The 19,302-nt window shown below is 54.8% G+C and overlaps 1 protein-coding gene and 1 long non-coding RNA gene across 26 annotated transcripts in view; one reads left to right on the top strand and one right to left on the bottom strand.

Moving 5' to 3' along the window:
* Nucleotides 1–13,470: 13,470 nt before the first annotated feature.
* Nucleotides 13,471–16,459, bottom strand: LOC145541007 (uncharacterized). The gene is made up of 2 exons (XR_014078710.1): nt 16,326–16,459; nt 13,471–13,743 (listed from the first exon to the last, which is right to left on the bottom strand). It is a non-coding gene; the product is annotated as an uncharacterized LOC145541007 (long non-coding RNA).
* A 2,424-nt stretch (nt 16,460–18,883) lies between these two features.
* Nucleotides 18,884–19,302, top strand: part of SLC38A10 (solute carrier family 38 member 10) — a 41,475-nt gene continuing 41,056 nt past the window's right edge. For all 25 annotated transcript variants that reach the window (XM_081576201.1, XM_081576200.1, XM_081576203.1 and 22 more), the window contains exon 1: nt 18,884–19,284. Coding sequence is in view for 23 of the 25 variants with exons in the window: in XM_081576203.1 (XP_081432329.1) it covers nt 19,186–19,284 (99 nt within the window). In the remaining 2 variants the exon portion in view is untranslated. The remainder of the gene's footprint in view (nt 19,285–19,302) is intronic.

Genomic DNA, 19,302 nt, shown 5'->3' with positions numbered 1-19,302 from the left:
CACTCAGGTGTTTGCCCAGGAGTTGAAACACGTTCACATACTTGTACTTGAGTGTTCACAGCAGCCTGGCTCATTAGTACCCTAAACTGGACCCGCCCAAGTGTCTAAGCCATAGGTGAATGATGCAGACGCGAACCCCAGGCAGTGGACTCTACTTGGCAGTGAACAGGACACACGTGACAGCGGGCTGGATGAGTCTCAAAGTGGTTTGCTGAGCAAAGCAACGGGTGCATTTCACATGGTTCCATTTGTGTGAAATCCTAGAAAAGGCAAACTATTCTACAGGGACAGAAAGAGTGGGTCATGGTGGCCCGAGGCTGAGACTGGATAGGAGATGGGGATTGATCAGGGGCCTGAAGGAACTTTCCTGGGGCTGCTAGGGATGTTCTGCATCTTGACTTTGGGGGCGGTTACACAACTGTACCGATTTGTCAAAGCTCATCAAACTGGACGATTAAAATTAGCGCTTTTATTGTTATCTAAGTCTTATCTTATCGCTGATTTCTAAAAAAATCCTACCAGACACTATTTGTCACCTATCAAATGACAGAGGCCTAAACGATTGATTGTCTCCAGCTTTATCAAGGACGGAGGGAAGTGTGAGCTTTCCCACTTGCCGGGGGTGTCTATTGGCACACACTTGCCCAGTGGTTTGGCAATGGCAATCAAAATTTGAAATATGCATGCTTTTCACCTAGCAGTTTCTCTTCTAGGAGTTTTATCTTCTAGACACAAGTGCATAAGGGCACAAAGATATGTGAATAGAGATATCTTTTGTCAGGTTGAGAAACTAGCAGTGACTGAAATATCCAACAGTAGCCGCTGGCCGAATGCACAGAAGCTGACCCATCCTAACCGTCTCAGTTTCCCTGGGACCGTTCTGGCATTAGTGCTGACATTGCCACATCCTGGGATCCCAAGCCCCCTCAGACTGGGACACACCACAGTATAGACAGGCAAGGGAGTACTAGGAAGTCAGGAAAAATGACCCATGGATTTACTAGGGCCAACAGGCAAGATGCCCGAGAGAATGAGTGAGATCAAACAGTCAAGTTGCAGGTGGCATGGGCCGGTCCACAGATGTTGCCTCTGGAGACTGAGGCTCTGGAAAATACTACTTTCTCTTTGTAATCCTTTGCACTTGGAACCCATTGGCTTCCTTTATTTTGTGTGTATATATATATGGGTTTTGTGCTGGAAAAGGAAATGGCAACCCACTCCAGTATTCTCGCCTGGAAATTTCCATGGACAGAGGAACCTGACAAGCTATAGTCCATGGGGTTGCAACGAGTCGGGCACGACTGAATGGCTAACACTCATGGGTTTTGTAATTTATAAAACATATTCCAGAGGATATCCCTGGTGGTCCAGTGGTTAAGACTTTGCCTTCCGAGGTAGGCGTGCAAGTTTGATCCCTGATCTGGGAGCTAAGATCCCACATGCCTCACAGCCAAAAAGACCAAAACATAAAACAATATTGTAACAAATTCAATAAAGACTTTAAATATATATGTGGAGATATATATATGGATATATATTCTAAAGGACAGGTGACCTTGGTCTGTGTGTGTGACCTTGATCCAAAGTCAAAGGCAGGTGGGTGGGACCTCTGAATTACAGCCACAAGAAGGCAGGTGCAGGTCAAGGGAGGGGCCCCGAGGCCGTGGTCAGTCGGGGAAGAAAACCAGAAGGGGAGAGGAGGAAAGGGGCACCTTTAGATCAGGGCTTAGGAGATCCCTTCAGTCCTCCAGGCCCCTCACCCAAGACCCACCTTCCGGAAACTGACTCAGCCCCTCTTGCTGCCTTTGAATCCCTTGCCATTAGCAAGCAGCCCCTGGGCCCCAACCAAAACACCGGCAGCTCAGGATTGTTACGCAAATTGACTGGTGGGGCCATGAGCCTGGCTAATTCCTGTGTCTTAATGAGTGGGAAGATGAGGTTTTTATTCATCACTGGGGCTTTAAAAATTGCAGTAAAGTGGCCCACTTTATAAAGAAAAAAATCAATAGCTAAAAGAAAACAGGAGTATGTAAATGGACAGAGTGACAAAAAGCAGGCCAATTACCCCCCCAAAATGAGACACAGTTATGGCTCCATTAACTCAATTATATTTTCAAAAGGATTTCTTATGAGGCCCCCACCCCACCCCACCCTCACACGCCTGTAATTTTTACATCAACTTCAAGCCATTAAGTTGCATTAAATTATTTTGTGGGATAAAGAGGTGTGTTCAGGAGAGGGGAGCTGCGGTCCTTCCCAGCTAGCCTGGGGGCCTGGGCTCAGGTGTGAACAGGCAGAGGGGACCCGGGTGGTCAAGTCGAGTCTCTTGGGGAGGGAGCCCTGAAAGATAATGAAGAGGAACCACGGGCTTGACACATGCAGCAGGACCAGCTGGGGGTCCCCAGCTCCAAGGTTCCCAATGCATGTCCCCATCTTGAATTTTTATTCCCAAATAATTCACAGCTCTGTAAGCCCCCCTCCAGACGGTGGGTGGGCCAGCACTTGCCAACCCAGATGTGAGCACCTAACCTCTCCTTGGCTTTGTGAATTTTCTCTTTATCTCATTAGAGTAAAGAAACTTAATTTTTTTCTTTTTTAAGAAACAATTTTTCGAAGACATGGAAAAATTAAGTGTATTAAAAGAAACCATGCCAGCAAAATGGGGGCCTAAATGGGAATATATTTGATGCCTGCTCTTTCTGCAGCCCTTTGCAGGCCCAGAGCCCCTGCATGCGAGGATCCTAAATGACATTGGCAATTGTTTACTCAGCCACCGCCTTCCAGCTGCCCCTGAGATGCCGGGGAGGCCCTGGAGTCCTGACAGTGCCCACTTGTGTTTCCTGATGCTTCTTAAGAACGTGCGGGCCCTGAGGCTCACTGGCTGTAACCTGCTTTTCTGAGCCTGTCACCCCCCGGGGAGCCGGGGCCTGTCCTACATAAGCCTGTGTGCCTGGGCCGCCAGGGACCCAGCACTTAATACAGAGGATTTCAGGCGGGATGAGGAAGAGGAAGGAGGAAGGGGTGGGATCCAAGGGGCAGTCAGACAGGCTGCTGCTGGGCAGGATGTCCAGGGTCACTGGGCCAGGTCGCTGGCCAGAAAATATAAAACCAGTCAGTGGTGGACAGATAATCGGGTAGAGACTCAGGCTGAGCAAGGGATGGGGGGTGGGGAGGGCAATCCTAAGGCACAGCCAGGGCCCCCCACTTCCAGGGCTGGCACAGTGAAGAGTTAAACCACAATACAGATTAAAAAAAAAACAAACAAAGAGAATTAACCCCTCTCTGCCCTGCGGCAGACCAACCTGGGTCCTAGTGGACCCAGGACAGGCTGAAGAGAGGGCCAACCTGGGCAGGCTGTACAGAGGGGTCCTCAGAGGTTCCCAAGGACCGTGGGAGGAGCAGAGATGAGGCAGGGGGTCCCCCCGGCTTGGAGAGGGGCCATTGCAGGGTGACCTAAGGGGAAGATGGCACCATGGGGTGTGTGTACGAACTTTAGTCTCTCATAACCTTCATCACCCCACCAGCACCCCAAACTTGCTGTGCCTGTTGCAGCTGAGAGACAAGCCCTCACTCCCTAGGACCCTCATCCCCTTCAAGAGCCTGGGGCCAGAGACTAACAGGGAGGGTGTGAAAGGGCCATGTGCGTGCATACCAGTGTGTGCACACGTGAGTGTGTGTGTGCACGTACTATCCACGGACAGGACGCATGGCAACTCCCACTACCTGCTCCCTTGTCCTTGGGAGCCTGAGGCACATGCTCCCAGACCCCGGAGTGTATGTGCAAGTGATTGGTGAGGCTGCTTGGAAATGGATCACCACCTCCATTCAGGATATGATTTTCGTGTTCAGTCTCTTAGTTGTGTCCGACTCTTTGTGACCCCATGCACCACAGCCAGCCAGGCTCCTCTGTCCATGGGATTTTCCAGGCAAGAATACTGGAGTGGGTTGCTGCTATTTCCTCTTCCAGGAGATCTTCCTGACCCAGGGGTCGAACCCTCATCTCCTGCGTCTCCTGCGTTGGTAGGCAGATTCTTTACCACTGAGCCACCTGGGAAGCCCCAAGGGTGTGATCTTGGGTCTTCAGCAACAGCAGGAAGGAATCCCAGGACGGGAGAGTAGGTGCAATGGCTGGGGCCACAGCAAGCCTGGGCGATTCCAGGAGACGGAGACACAGGCTGGGAAGGTAGCTGGGAGTGCAGAGGCCAGCAAGAGGAGAGCTGGGCAGTGGCAGGGAGCCAGAGCCTCAGCCTGGGGAAGTGAGGAGAGGGCCAGTGGGTGAGGGGCTGCCTGGGTGCTGGGGAGGGTCTTGCAAAGAGGGCCCCAGCACCACCCACAACTCTGCCCTGCACCAGTGCTCCCCAGCTCATGCCTTTTTATCACCACACCAGGCCCCTCAGGCTCACCAACCCTCCTGACCTTCAGGGACCCCCTCCCAGCCCCCCAAATCTTGAGAATGGAGTGCCGCTCAGAGGGAGCAGCTGAGTCCCACCCTCCTTAGCTTCCAGCCTCCAGGCGTCCACCATCCCAGGGATCTAGGGGAGCAGGGGACCCCACCTTCCCTGGGACTGGCTGGTATCTTACTCTCTCTACTGCCTTATCAGTCATCCGCCTGCTCACCAACAGACCACAGGGCCAGCCCCTGGGACCCCAGCCAGGCCTGCCTCTGCCAGCCAGTGGCCTCTTGCCCACGCGCTAAAAGAGTCATTGTTCCAGAGGGCATGAAGGAGAAGGGCACGGGGCACAGGAGCCTTCGGCCAGTCGGTCAGGGTCAGACCCAAGGGCCTGGGCTGGGCCACACTCAGGATACTCCCCAGGGCCAGCTGTGCCTGGGGGGCCAGCAGGGACCCTGGAGCAGTGCTTAGAGTAAGGCCTGAATTCAGGAGCCACCTCCCCTGTTCTCTGCTGGAGGGAGAGTTGGCTGCTACCCAAGTTGAGAGCCCAAGCCCCCTGGAGCCTCTGAGCCAGCCGAGACCCTGGGAAATGACATCAGATTATTGACTTCCTGGGCAGCCTGGGACCAGGATGGGGCTGGAGTGGCTTCTGCCCTGCTCTGCTCAGCGCACAGCCATTGGCCTCTGCCCTCTGCCCTGACTGGCCTTCGTCCTCCTGGTCTCTCCTTCCTATCTGTCAGTCTCTGGGTATCTCTCCATCTCTGTGCCCTTTTCACCCTGACCCCCAAAGCACATCCCCCAGCGCAGTCAGTCTGCTGGAGGGACAGAGGGAACACACTGTCTAGAGGTCTGTGCCCTAGGTGACAGTCTCCCACAGGAGGCCTGGCTCCTGGTCCTTGGCCTGTGTTTCCACCTCGCTCGGGCATGCCCATCCCCGGCACCCTGACCTGCTCCCTGGCCTTCAGGTCTCTGTGCCCATCCCATCTCCGAACACCCACGCACTTTCCAGAGATCCTTGAAGGCTGGTGCTCACCTGGACCCTTAGCTCCCAGGGGATGGGGATGTTTGTACCTTTTTCTGCCCCTTGTTGCAGAAGGACATGTGTGGTTCTCCCGCTGTCTTTGGGCCAGAGAAGTGGCCCAGGACTGACGAGAATGGGAGGTCCCAGGAGCTGTACAAGGACTGCCTGAGACCAGTGACTACAGGCTTGTGTGTGGAGGAGGCCAGAGTACCTAACGCGTGAGCAGACGGCAGACAGGCTCCTGCCCTTCCCCTTGAGCTGGCAGCCGCAGGGGCCCACGTCCTGCATCAGCCCAGGGCTGCTGGAGTTGCAGGTGGCGGGGTGACCTTGGAGCCCGGCTTGCTCCCCCCACCCCCACCTGCTGGCTGGCTGGCCGTGCTCTTACCAGCACAGAAAGCTCCTCAAGGTGAAGAGGGCGTCCTTGAGGGCTCCGGCAGCCCCACGACAAGGTCCAGGCTCCAAGGTCACTGCCAGTCCATGGCTGCAGGAAGGGAGAGGGGTGACTGGGAGGTTATGGGTGTGGAGGAAGGAGGGGCCCGGGCGAAGGGAAATAAAAAGAGATTACATTTTTTAAAAGGTACTCTAGCTGTCTGCTGACACCATCTCTGGTCTCCATCCGTTTTATAGCCTGCCAGTTCAGGCAGCTGGGCTTAGCTGTCAGACCGTGTGGTGTGTGTGTGTGTGTTTGTGTGTGTGTATGTCGGGGGTGGTGAGGAGCCAGATCCCCTCAGGGGAGCCTGATAGACGCACCTCCTCCTCCCTCCCTCCCCAGCTGACTTCTGCTCCAGGGCTGCTCAGGCCATGGGCACCCAACCCTTGGCAGGGCCGGGTTGGGGGGTTGAGGGGGAACCCAGCACAGGTGGGGTCCTGAGGGTGGAGGGGGATCTGGCCCCCGGCTGGCGGCCACTATCTCTGCCCATCTATCCCCCTGACAGGTCAATTTTCTCCCGTGTTTTACAGGACCTTTCAGAGCAGGAAATGTGATCCGGTGGCTGATTTATGTCTTTACCTGGTCTTTGTTCACAAGCCGGCTCAGTCCCGTGCTCTGCAGGGCTGAGCCTGTCCGAGCATCCAGGCCCTCCGTGTTCCTCCCCGGGGGCCCCCACCCTCGGCTCCTCCTGGGTACTGGGACTGACAGCACCCAGCCTGAGTTCACCTCTGACTCTGGCCAGAGGATCCCTAGTGGCATTTCCTGGGAGGGGGGTGGTCTCGGGGCACTTCACATTGCCTGGCAGAGGGGCTGCCCCCCCCCATCAGCCTCCTACCACCTGCAGTGTGGGGAGTGGCATCCTGGGGAGGATGGGGACCCGCATTTGGACTTGGACAGGAGGGCTGTATCCCCTAGTAACACTTCCGGGTTTGGAAGGGAGGGACGGCTGGGGTAACTGTGTTCTTTACATGTTAAGTTGACTTCTGTTTCTCAAACTGAGCTTTTGCCTGGTGTCACAGCGTGTATGGAGACAAGGGGAGATGGGGGCCTCTCCCCTGGTCTCCTCTGGGGGAGGCAGCAGTTGGAGGATTTTTTAGCAGCCGCCTTCTGAAATAACAAAAATCTTTTGTGTACCATCGACGAGTTCTCAGTCTTTTATAAAATGGCACGGAGCCTGTTTAGAAGAATGTTAACGGACATTTCGAGTGAAAACGGCTCTTGGCTCCTGCCCCGCCCCCTCCTCTGCCAGGTGCCACTCCCCATCCCTCCCCAGGAGGAGTCTGGGAACCCGGGACTGAGGCATCTTCCTCCATACAGCCCTCAGGTTCTATGTGATTTTGTCACGTGCTCCAGGTGCTAACTGAGGTGACCATGGCTAACATACAGGCTGGACGCTGCCCTCCTGTTCCCACCGATGCCCGGGGCTCGCACCCAACATGCTGCCAGCTGGCCCCCAGGGGCCCACGACCACTTGACTGTTGATCAAACAAGTAAGTGGGTCAAGAACCTTAAGCCCAGGTCTGTGTGGGCATCTCTAAGAAGAGGGTGGGTCCTGCCTTGCCCACCAGGGGTCCCCAACGTGGGCGATGCAAACATGGCACACTGGGAGGCCAGCATGAGCAGACAGACTCCCAGTGGACCCCGCTCCTGAGCAGTGGGCTCTCCCTCGAGACTAGTAGGGGCCATGCATGATTCTTGCTGAGGAAGGACCCCCACCCCATGTGGTCTCTGCCCCCACAGGAAGCCCAGACACTGGGCACCCCTTCCCTGGTAGCCAGGACCTGTGTGTGACCCAGATCTTGACCAGCAGACTCTCCCTGGCTCTGGAGCTTGACCCCTGAACAAGTCACCTGCCCACCCAAAGGTGAGCAACATTCTTCCTGCTTCTTGCCTCTCCCCAGGAGGCCCAGTTTCCCAGCCCCACTTTCCAGCCACCAGTTTCAGCTGTGAGATCCCATTATCCTTCCAACCTTATCCTATTTAATGGTGAGACCAGTGCTGGTTTTTGTCTCCAAAAACTGACTAAAAGCATTTGGCTGGTTTAAGACACAAGGTGAAACTAATAGGGTTGGGACTTGAGGTTCTTCTTGGAGAGGACTATAGTCCAGATCATGCCCACCAACTCATCCTTTTATCTATCCATCCATCATACGTACGTTTAATCACCCATCTGTCACTCACTCACCAATCGACCAACTCCCCCCCTTTCGTCAACCCATCTACCCATCATCCACTTATTCATTCACTTGTTCAGCCACCCACCTATCCAAGTGTCCATTCATCTGCTCATCCATCCTTTATCTAACTATTCCTCCTCCAGCAAGCCACTTTCCTGTGAGGAGCACTCACAGTATTCCAGACCTGGGACCAGGTACCAGGGCCACAATGGTACATGAGACCTTGCATTAGTCCCCATCTGGTGGAAGAGACGGCATGTAAATCCAGGGGAACCTGGGGCACATGAGCCCACTTAGGGGAAGGAGAGGGCCTGGGAGGCTTCCAGGAGGAAGAGTCCGTGGAGTTTCAAGATGGGTAGTGAGGAAGGGCCTGCTGGGCAGAGGCCAGGAAAGGTGGGTGGCTCCAGGACACTGGAGAACAGGGTAGGGGGCTGGGAGCCTGGCAGGAGATGAGCCACAGCTGCAGAGCTGAGGTGACGGGCCTCATTCCCAGGCCATTTGGGAAGGTGGGAGGCGTGACCATCTACCAAGGGATCCATCACGTCCTTTCTTCCTGGTGCTCCCTCCAGTATCAGCCCAACACTCCTGCTGGAAATGATGGTGTGGAAGGAAAGGGGGGACAAGGCCCCTCTTCCCGCCCTTCCCCCATCAGGCACAGCAGGAAGTGAAATAAAAACAGTGGAGCTGGTTTTGTGGTCTGTCTGTACGGTGTCCGTGACAATAGGAAACGAGAGCAGGTACCAGCTATAAAATATGAGTTGTGTGATTTCAGCGATTCTGCCTATGTTTGTGTTTCAAACGGGCATCACCTGTCATAAAGATGAATGTAAAATGCGTGCTAACAATTTGAATTTTTCTTTACTGAGACTGGCATTAAGTAACAAATAAAAAAAAAAACACCAGGACAAGTGGAGAGACCATGGAAGAGAAGGAAAAGGTTTATGTTTTCCTACTATTCGTGGAATTTCCCCCGACTTTTGAGCAGGGCCCACCCTCTCTTTTAACTGGGCCTCACAGGTTATGTAGCAGGACCTGCAGATCAAAGAGGGGGCTCGCTCTTCTCTGGGGGTTGAGGGTACAGTGTTAGGAAGGTCTGACCCACTGGGGTAACTCCCCCCACCATAGCCTTGAACATGGGTGACTTCAGTTCCTGTCAGCTGGGAATTGAGGTGATCTTGTGGCCCAGCCCCCAGAGAGGAGCTCACCACACAAAGGAGTCCTTTCAAGATCCCTGCTGGGGGCTAGGGGACCCCAGGAAGGGTGGGGGCAGCATGTTGCAGGTCTGTCCTGTGACGGCCTTCCCTAGGGGGCTGGAGGACGGAATAGGGCCAGGGGCTTCTTGCCTGCTTGGACCTCTCCCCTACTTGCCCCCTCCACTGCCCCCAGATTGGCTGCCTCCACTCGCAGAATGTGGAGCACAAGAGAGTCGTCTGTGCAGAGCCTGGACAGGCTGGGAGCTGGCTGACACTCTGAACCCTCCAGGAGCTGTACTCAGCCAGTCCGACTGCCCGCCCTGAACTTAGGGAAGAGGTCACACCCCTCGGTAGTGTAGGGACAGCTGGAAGAGCCCAGCTGGAATGTAAGCCTGGTGGCCTTGTCATCAGTGCCAGTCTCTGATGGGCCCTGGACATGCAACGGGTGCCAGGCTTGCGTCTCAGCACCCTCTGGCCTGGGATTTCATTAGCTCCTCCATGGAGTCGTTAAAAGTCAGACACGACTGAGCGACTTCACTTTCACTTTTCACTTTCATGCACTGGAGAAGGAAATGGCAACCCACTCCATTGTTCTTGCCTGGAGAATCCCAGGGATGGGGGAGCCTGGTGGGCTGTCATCTATGGGGTCGCACAGAGTCGGACACGACTGAAGCGACTTAGCAGCAGCAGCAGCTGTTACCTGAAAACTCTGTGTTTGGGCACCTAAGCAACAGTACCAACACCAGCTGGCAGTGACGGTGCCCACGTCCCATGCTCACCTGCTGCTTCCCACACGCAGGTCCCGCTCCTCCTCCATGGCACCTGACCCAGCAGGTGTGCTGACCACCCTCCTGTCCCTGGGGCCAAGATCCTGTGAGCTGCCAAGTGTCCACAAGCAGAGGCCAGCTTTTTACCTGCAGAGGCAACAGCAGGGCCCACGTGGCCGCTTCCAGAGGAAGGGGTGGGCAGTGCTGGAGGAAGGGGACTCCTCAGTGATGGAACTCCTGCTGTGGACCAGGCCCTTTGTGGACCTCCATGAATTAACTGGGGCTTCCCTCAGAGGGTAAAGAATCTGCCTGCAATGCAGGAGATCCGGGTTTGATCCCGGGTAAGGCAGATTCCCTAGAGAAGGGAATGGCAATCCACTCCAGTATTCTTGCCTGGAAAATCCCATGAACAGAGGAGACTGGTGGGCTACAGTCCATGGGGTCGCAAAGAGTTGGACACAACTGAGCTCCTTATACATAATTAACTTCTATGGCTGTGGAGGGGTGTGTGTGTGTGTCCCCATGTGTGTGTGTGTCCCCGAGTATGTGTGTGTGTGTATGTGTGGGTGCGTGTAACAGTATATTTCAGGTGAGGAAACCGAGGCTGGATGAAGATGCCCAGCCCACTGGCTAGAAGGGATTTGAACGTTGCCTGGTGCCTACAGCCTTGTCAGCAGCCGCAGCCCCTCTGAAGGAGAGATGAAGACTGAGTCTACTCCTGCCCAGGGCCAGGTGGGGGCCCCCCAGCTCCTGTGGGAGCAGAAACTGCTCCTTATCACACAGGGGGGCCTGAGGATTAGACACAGCCTGGGCGTGGATCCGGAGGGCCCAGCCGGATCCACTGCCCTCTGCCCTTCCCGCTACTGCCCGGGTCCCCTGTATTCAAGAAGGCTGCACTCCCACCCCCTCAACCCCAGCTCTGGCCCTCTGCCTGAGGAGTGGAGGGGCCTGGGTTCCCAGGCAGAGCCCATCCTAGAGCCCCCACCTGCCTTGTCTCCATCAGCCCTTGGCTGTCATTGGCTCTAATTACCCAGGCTCCATCTGTTGGGGCCTCTGCACAGCTGGGGAAGCTCTCAGAAGCCTAGCCCCACGCCCGGGCATGTCACATTCCTGCATCCCGCCCCACAGCCCACTGTCCTGCCGACTGCAGGGCAGCCACAAGTGCAGGGAGCCTGGGGGGCTGCAGCTGTTCGATGGGGGAGCTGGATACGGCCCAACTGTGCCCCGGGACTCCCAGCTGTGTCTCTCTCAGCCCCTACCATTCCAGTCCTGTCCCCCAACCCAGCAAAGAGAAGTCAGAAATGTATCCCTCTGGGTCTGCTGGGGCCACTAGAGGAGCTCAGTGTTCTAATGATGAGGGCAAGGGCAAGACTTCCCCCGCTTGAAGGGGGCCACCTGACTTTCTCGTGTCACCTCCCACCCCGTGGGTCACAGCCTTCCCTGGAGCCTGAGTGGGGACCCCGGGCTCTGTGGTACCTGGCAAGGCCTGTTTGGGGCACACCTTTTATGGGAGAGAAGTGACATCTTTGATCCTAGGGCTGCTGTCCTGGAAGGGGTTTGATCCCTGGGAGATCTGCCCACTTTTATGGCTTTGGAAGCCAGATGCAGAAGGGGCTGAAGAGGAAGGTCTTCAGGTCTCCCAGGCCCTTCCCTGCTCCCGAAGGGTGCATTTGCCAGGCTTGGGCCACCACTACTGGCCTCTCCCTTCTGGAGCATGAAATGGCAGTTTCCTACTGGCTCACAAAGCCTCTGAGGCCTCTCACCCTGGCAAGCCTGGGGCTCGTACATCTGCGGCCAGAACATCCTACCCTTTGTCCCCACTCCTGAGATGCAGCCTGGGGAGCAGGGGTGAGGCTTCATGTGCCTCAGTGGCCTGCACCACAGAGGACCCATGGCGCAAGGAGGAGTGTGGGCTGAGTGCATTCTGGGGTCTCAGCCTGACTTTGCCCCCAGCCTGCCAGACTGAGGCTGAGCAAAAAGTGGCCATGGGACAGCTTGGCATCCCCGCTTAGGGAGGATGGAGGCCCAGGGCAGGCAGGGGAGCACATGGTTTGCTGGTTAAGGCTCCAGAGCTACTGGAGTCAAATGCCAGCTCTTAACCTGCTTGGTGCGTCAGGAGAATGAACTTAGACACGATCTTGCCTTTCCTGCACCCCCAGATCTACCTCCAGCCCCAACAGAAAGGAAATCACTTGCAAAGTTTCCAGGGACCGAGGTGGGAAACCCACTTGCCCTGATGGGGCTGTAGGGAGGGGGCCTGGGGCCTGTGCATGCGGCTCCTTGTGTCTGGACGTGTGATGCTGCACCTGTGGGCCCAGGCAGCTTTCGCCTCGTGTCTGGAATTTTTAGAAAAGGGTAAAAAAAAAAAGTAGATGAATGCAGGTTTTCCAACTTATCGAATTCTCAGCCACCCCCTCTAATTACAAGATGATAATGAGATTCAGGGGGAGTTTTCTCCTGGTGGCCAAGATGATAATCTGCAGCTTTTGTCTGAGACCAGGGACATCACAAAGGTCATACTGTCCTTCCAGCTCACCCTGGCTGCACAGAAGGCTTTCCCTATGGGGACACACTTCCCATTCCTGGTTGCTGGATAGGACCTGGTCAAGGGCTCCCCTGTAAGACCAGGGACAGGGGAGGCCTTGGTGGGAAACAGGTCTGCAGAGGCCACATGAGGCCCCAAAGCTTGTGTGCAGGTGAGCTCGAGGGCGGGTCTGGAGTGGTGCAATTGTGTTGTGTCCTTTCTCCCCTAACATGGCCAAAAGCGTCCCTAGGAGCCAGCCCCACAGAATGGTGCTGGACTCGACCACCAGCTAGAAGATGCTTCCTCCCTCAGCTTAGCTCAGCTGGCAGAGGCCAGTGGCCCTGAGTCAAGGAGTTATGGAGCCACTATGACTTGGGTCCACGCCTAGTCCCCACACTTAGGAGTTACATGGTCTTGAGCAAATCACTTCACCTCTCTGAGCCTCAGTTTTCCCATCTGTAGAATGGGGAGGGCAATAGTTAGGGATTGCCATTGACTGCCTCTAGCAGGAAGTCCAGAATTTGCCCTGTGAGAAGGGTTGGAACAGATATGATCTGATGACCTGGGCCAGGAAGGATGGCCCATGGACCCTCTCTACCTGCAGCAATTAGGCAGGAATTTCACCTGGGCACACACTTTAATGGCTCCAATTCCTATGGTTCTCCAGGGTGAGTGCTGCAAATCAGGTGGTGTGGAGAACTTGGCCCTAGAGGAGGTCATAGTTGGCTCATGCATTGAGGGGTGTCCAGATACAAGGAAGAGACAGGGCCAAGGCTTGGGAGAAGCGGCGGTGAAGGGCACCAGTGGACGACTGGTCAAGGAGGGGAAAGATGAGCATGTCAGATGGAGCAGGTGAGGCTGTGGCAGGGGCTGTGGCATGTGAACACTGAGGGTCCTGAAACCCGAGTGTCCAGAAAGTGCAGTATGGTGACGTTCATGTCCTGGGGCTGATGGAATAAAGTTCTTATAGACTTAACAGAAATTTATTCTCTCCCAATTCTGGGGCCAGAAGCCTGATACCAGGGTGTCAGCATGGTCGGTTCTTTCTGCGAGAGAATCTGCTTCACGTCCCTCTCACAGCTCCTGGTGCTGACGGTGGCTCCCGGCGTTCCTTGGCTTGTAGATGAATCATACCAGTCTCTGCCAGTGTTCACAGGTGTTCACTCCATGTGGGTGCTTGTGCCCAAATTCCCCGTTTTTATAAGGACACCAGTCATAATGGATCAGGGCCCCCTACATGCTGAGGGACAGGGGTTAGGAATGCACATGTGAATGAGGGGGTGGCCTCACATTCACCTTAAACCTGCAGGGAGAGAAGGTGAGGGTGGCCTTGGCAGCGGTGACCCCAGGCTTGGGAAGTCGCAGGCCCTCACTGGTGGGTCTGGGGGGTTCAGGGTCATTGAGAAGCAGCTCTGCTGATGGCTATTTCTCACTTCCTTGTAGAAAACACCTCTTGGCCCTCTCCCTCCCCACCAGGCATCCTGGGATGGGTCGGCCCAGTGGGGTCCCCTGGGGAGGACCAAGGGTGGGCACCTGGGCTAGGCTGCTGGCTGGGAGAAAATGTAGGTGCCTCTCCCCAGCACCCCATTCTGGCTTCCTGCCTTCCAGGAAAGGCTGGAAGGTGGGCCTCCCTGCGAACCCCTGCTCTGGGACCCAGAGCCACCTGGGGAGGGGAGGCCTGGTCCACTCTTGGCCCAGCTGGCTTCTGGTCTCCCTCAGGGCTGGGTCAGCTGGCCTGGCCTCTGCTTGCCAGGCTTCTAGCTTTCCTAGTCTCTGGGAATTTGGGGCTTGGGTAGGGGGCCCCTGGAGGATTGGATGGTTAGTCTGTGATTTTCCAACAGAGGGACTTATGGCTGCCCCTGCTCAAGAGGCGGAGGGAAGCGGTGTGAAAACCCCTGGAAGACCCTGCTGGGCCCCCTAGGATCTCCCAGGCCCACCCAGCCTAGGTGCCCAACAACAGCTACTCTCCTGCCTTCTTCTCCTGAGTACCTGGCCCCAGCCCTCCTCCCAGAACCTGAACCAACAGCCCAGGAGTCACACCAGCGGCTTGAGCTGCGGGAAAAACCCTCGGTCCCTGGCTTTAGGGGCTGAGGTCAAGGGTGGACTCTCAGAGCTGGGCCCATTCAGTGGGAGGACTAAGGGTGGCCCAGCCAGCTTCCCCTTGTCAGCCCCAGGAAAGCTCCCTTGCACCTGGTGGCTCCCCAGGCATCTCCAACTTGGTGGGCCCCTGACAGAGGATGGGGGGACATAATCTTCCTCCAGGCTATGAGTAGTGGTGGCCAGCCCTGCCTGCCCCACCTCATGCTCTCTCCTCACCCACCACAAAAGGGACTATGAAGTGGATGGAGTAAGTGCACTTTGGAAAACACCAGGGCTGACCCTCTCTCCCCTCACACCTCGTTAAGGCCTGACTGCCCGCACCCAGGAAACCAAGGTCAGGGCCGTGTGTGTGTGTGTGTGTGTGTGTGTGTGTGTGTGTGTGTGTGTGTGTGTGGAGGGGGTGGGTGCAGCCCTGAGTCTCCCTGTGAAGCTGGCTGGTCCTTCCACGTGGTTTTCGCAGTACCCCTTCTTCTGAGGAGGCAGCCTGGCATGGGGGGGAGCTTGGTGGATCCCTCCGCAGCACGTGATCCGATGGCGCCCCGCCCAGTGGATGCTAAATAAGATCCATTCCTGCCTGCTGGACCTGTTGTCAGTTTTATGGCTCTGAGGTTATATAAACAGCGGGAGGAGCGTGCAGGGAGTCAGGGCCACCAGGCCTGGGTTCCTTCGCTCGGCCACCTCCCTGGGCTCAGGACAGCCTCCAGGCTCTGCTCCTACACAAGACAGCCTGAAAGATGGAGGATCCAACCAGAGAAGGGTATAGAAACTTGGGCTTCTGGACAGTTCAGCCACTGGGCTAGAGTGAACATTTAAGTCCTGCTTGCTGGGGTGATGAAATCTCAGGCCCCATACCAGGGTCCCTGATGCCCATCTCGCCCCAACTCCCTGGAGCCCCCCAGTATTCATTTCCGAGGGACCATCCTGGCTCCCTCTCATGCCTCCAGTTTGGAAACTGGAGACAGATGGAAAAGCTGTGTGTGTGCTCAGTCACTTCAGTCCCATCTGACTCTTTGGACCCCATGGGCTGTAGTCTGCCAGACTCCTCTGTCCAAGGGAATATACCAGCAAGAATACTGGAGTGGGTTGCCATTTCCTCCTCCAGGGGATCTTCCTGGCCCAGGGATCGAACCCAGGTCTTCTGCATTGGCAGGCCAGTTCTTTACCACTAGCGACACCTAGGAAGCCCCTTGGAAGAGGGCATGGCAACCCACTCCAGTATTCTTGCCTGGAGAATCCCATGGACAGGGGAGCCTGGTGGGCCACAGTCCATAGGGTCACAGAGAGATGGACGCAACTGAAGTGACTTAGCATGCACATACCTGGGAAGCCCTGGAAAAGCAGAGGATTGCTAGAAAAAACAATGATGGTCTCCAGGAGATAAAGGATTGCACCTGTGATGTCACAGAGAATCACAGAGCAGGGTCATCAGCCCTATTTAACACCTGAAAACACTGAGGATTGATCCAATGTTCTGGTAGCTAGGTCACGGCCAGCTCCACAGCTCTGGCTCTGCCCACGGCTGCCTCCTGGACCTAGGTCACCTTCTCCAGGAGACCTTCTCTAAAGCAGCCACAACTGTCAGATAGATTTAACCCAGGCTGGGTCCCTGCATGTCTTTGGTGAGGGTTGAGGTGGGAGAGAGGGAGGGAAGGGGAAGGGAGTGGTAGAGGGGTTCCCCCTTGGTAAAGCGGGCACTGGTGTGGGAGAAGCAGGATCTGTCACCTTAATATAGGTGTGTCAGGTGGGGTCAGCATCCCCCTCTGTCTGAAGTCTTGAGTCGCCAGCATCCAGAGGTGGGACCCTAGTCCAGCCCCCTCCACCTCCTTCCCCAGATGGTGCCCACGGCTGTCACCTCTAGCAACCAAATGGAAAGTTGCTGCCTCTTCGGTGATGGATGACCCAATAATGGGTGGTCAGAGAGGTTCTTTAATATGCCCAGGGTCACACAGCCTTTGTACTTCAGAAGGCTCCCACAGAACAGCGGCATCACATCAGCTCTGCTGATTGAACTCACGTGTGGGTAGTGAGAATAGAAAGGGTGCAGGTTCAGAAACAGGCACATCCCTGACTCTCTCTGCTTTACACATCAGTCCTAAAATCTTTAGGTAGTGCAAGGTGAGGCGAGTGTCTGTGCCATTGGGAATTGCGAGTGGGAGGCCACTCAGAACCAGTGTGGTGGAGAGGGACTCTGGGATGGGGGTGGGGCAGCCCGGGGGAAGGTATTGGGGCCTAAGTGAGGTGGAGGGCATCAACTCAGGCATTACAAGTATCAAAGGGGAGAATATCAGGATGAAAACTGTGGCCCTGGACCCCCAGCAGTGTTTGGAGATACTGCTGTGAACATATGACTTTCAATATGTAGATGGACCTAGGAAGAAATCTAGATGTGAGTGTGGTACACACACGTGTCTTCTAGTTCTGCCCATTGAGGAACAGTGGCCAGGACCAGGGCCCAGATCTTGGTCTCTATGACTAGTCTCCACTGGAAGGACTCCTTGGAGTTCTTGGAGAAACGATCGATTCTTGAAAAGTACACAATGAGCTTGGAACACCTTATCGTGCAAGAAAGCAAGGAAGTGCTCAGAGAATGACAGGAACACAGCACAGGACAAAGGGGCCAGCTGAAGGTGCTCTCACTGTCCAAGTCTAGGAAATTGGCACATCAAAATAACTCATGATAATACTGGATGATAACCCACTGAATACAATTGGAAAACAGGAGTCCACAGTGCTGTTGATATATTAATAGGTTGCAAGTTTGACAAGGACCAGGACATCTAGTTTCAAAGTACCTTCCCACAAACCACTCATTATTTACTAAGGAGAAAGACATAGCTATCTAATGAAGCAATCAGAGAGAATATAGCCAGTAATGGGACAAATCAAAATTGTAGGGCATCTGATAGGATTCAGTGGAAACACAGCAGCAAATCCACGATATTTGTGCCAAAGAAATGTAACTTGAATTTCACCATGAGTGTGGGTAGGCAGAATACTGGCTCCCCACAAAGATGTGCACCCCCTTAATCCAGGGAACCTGTGAATATGTTACCTCACATGCCAAAAGGGATTTTGCAGCTGTGATTAAGGTTACAGACCTTGAGATGGGGAGATTATCCTGGATTATCCGGATGGACTCAATCTAATCACATGAATACTTAAAATTGGAAAACTTTTCCTGGCTGGGTCAGATATGTGAAGTGAGAGGGAGTTGACCCCTTCTCTGCTGTTGCTGACTTTGAAGTTGGAAGAAGGGGGTCATGAGCCAGGGAACATGGCCTCTAGAAACTGGGAACAGGCCTCAGTTTTCAGTTTGCAAGACAGTGGGGGCCTTGGTCCTACCACCCAAACGAATTGAATTCTGCCAGCTACCCAATGAGCAGGAAATGGAGTCTCCCCAAGAACTTCCATAAAGGGGGTGACCTGCTCACATCTTGATTTCAGTCTGGTGAGATGCATTCTGGACTTCTGACCCACAGAACCGAAAGAACAGGTTTGTGTTGGTTAAGCTGCTAAATTTGTGGTGATCTGTTACTCTAGCTATGAAAAACTAATACAACGAGGAGGCATCAGAAGAACCCCAATTGAGGGACACAGGGTTAGTTATCAAGCACATTGAAAGAATGCAAAATTTGTGAGATCAAATAGCTAATTAGAAAAATGGGCAAAATGAATAAGCATTTCAAGAAGAAATATGAATGGACAATAAAAATAGGAGTAGATGATTTACCTCATTTGTAATTGGGGGAACAAATTAAAAACCACAGTGAGGAACTTTCCTGGTGGTCCAGAGGCTAAGACTCTGCACTTCCAATGCAGGGGACTTGGGCTCTATCCCTGGTCAGGGAGCTAGATCCCACATGCCAAAACTAAGAGTTAGCATGCCACAACTGAAGATTCTGCATCTAAGATCTCATGCAGCCAAATAAATAAATATTAAAGATAAAAATAAAAACCATAATGCGATTCCATTGTATTCACCAGATTAGCCCAACTGATGATACCATATGTATGTGACAATGTAGAGCTGTGGCGAGTTCCTTGTGCTCCAGGTCTTGAAAGAAAGGGCTCAGGATACTAGGTCCTCAGGAGGATTATTAGCTGGGTGCTGGAACAGGTGCTCAGCCACCTGGCCCCGCCCCAGGCCCCGCCCCACAGACCCAGATCCACCTCTCATTGGTTTGCTTCCCACCAAGCCCCGCCCCACTGGGCTCGCTTCTCTCCGTAAGAGCCCTGCCTGAGCGCCGCCTATTTGCCGTCACTTCCGGGCGGAGGAGCCCGCGGAAGGAGGAAGTGTGTGTCAGGGTGGCTGCGAAGCCGGGCTGAGGTGTTCCTCGTTGGCACCCCGCAATTCTTCCTGGTCTATTCGTGGGGACACGGAGGTGGCCAGCGAGAACCAACGTAGGAGGAAGACATGAGGCGGCCGTGGGGTCTGGCGGGGTCTGGAGGTTGACTACTCCTGCCGCCTTCCCAAGAGGCCACCTCCTCCAGGCAGCCAGCCACCCGTCTCCCTCAGGGTCTCACGCCCCACCGTCCTCCCGGCGCCTTGAACTGGGGCTCCCGGGCCCCTAGACCCCGCGCTATGACTGCGGCCGCCGCCTCCAACTGGGGGCTGATCACGAACATAGTGAACAGCATAGTAGGGGTCAGTGTCCTCACCATGCCCTTCTGCTTCAAACAGGTGAGTCCAGAAGGCAGT

This window comes from Giraffa tippelskirchi, chromosome 3, assembly GCF_054371585.1.
Source record: "Giraffa tippelskirchi isolate mGirTip1 chromosome 3, T2T-mGirTip1v1.2.pri, whole genome shotgun sequence".
In the NCBI taxonomy this organism is placed as follows: domain Eukaryota; kingdom Metazoa; phylum Chordata; class Mammalia; order Artiodactyla; family Giraffidae; genus Giraffa; species Giraffa tippelskirchi.
Note: the sequence above shows the minus strand (reverse complement) of the source record. Positions and strands in the feature narration are given on the sequence as shown.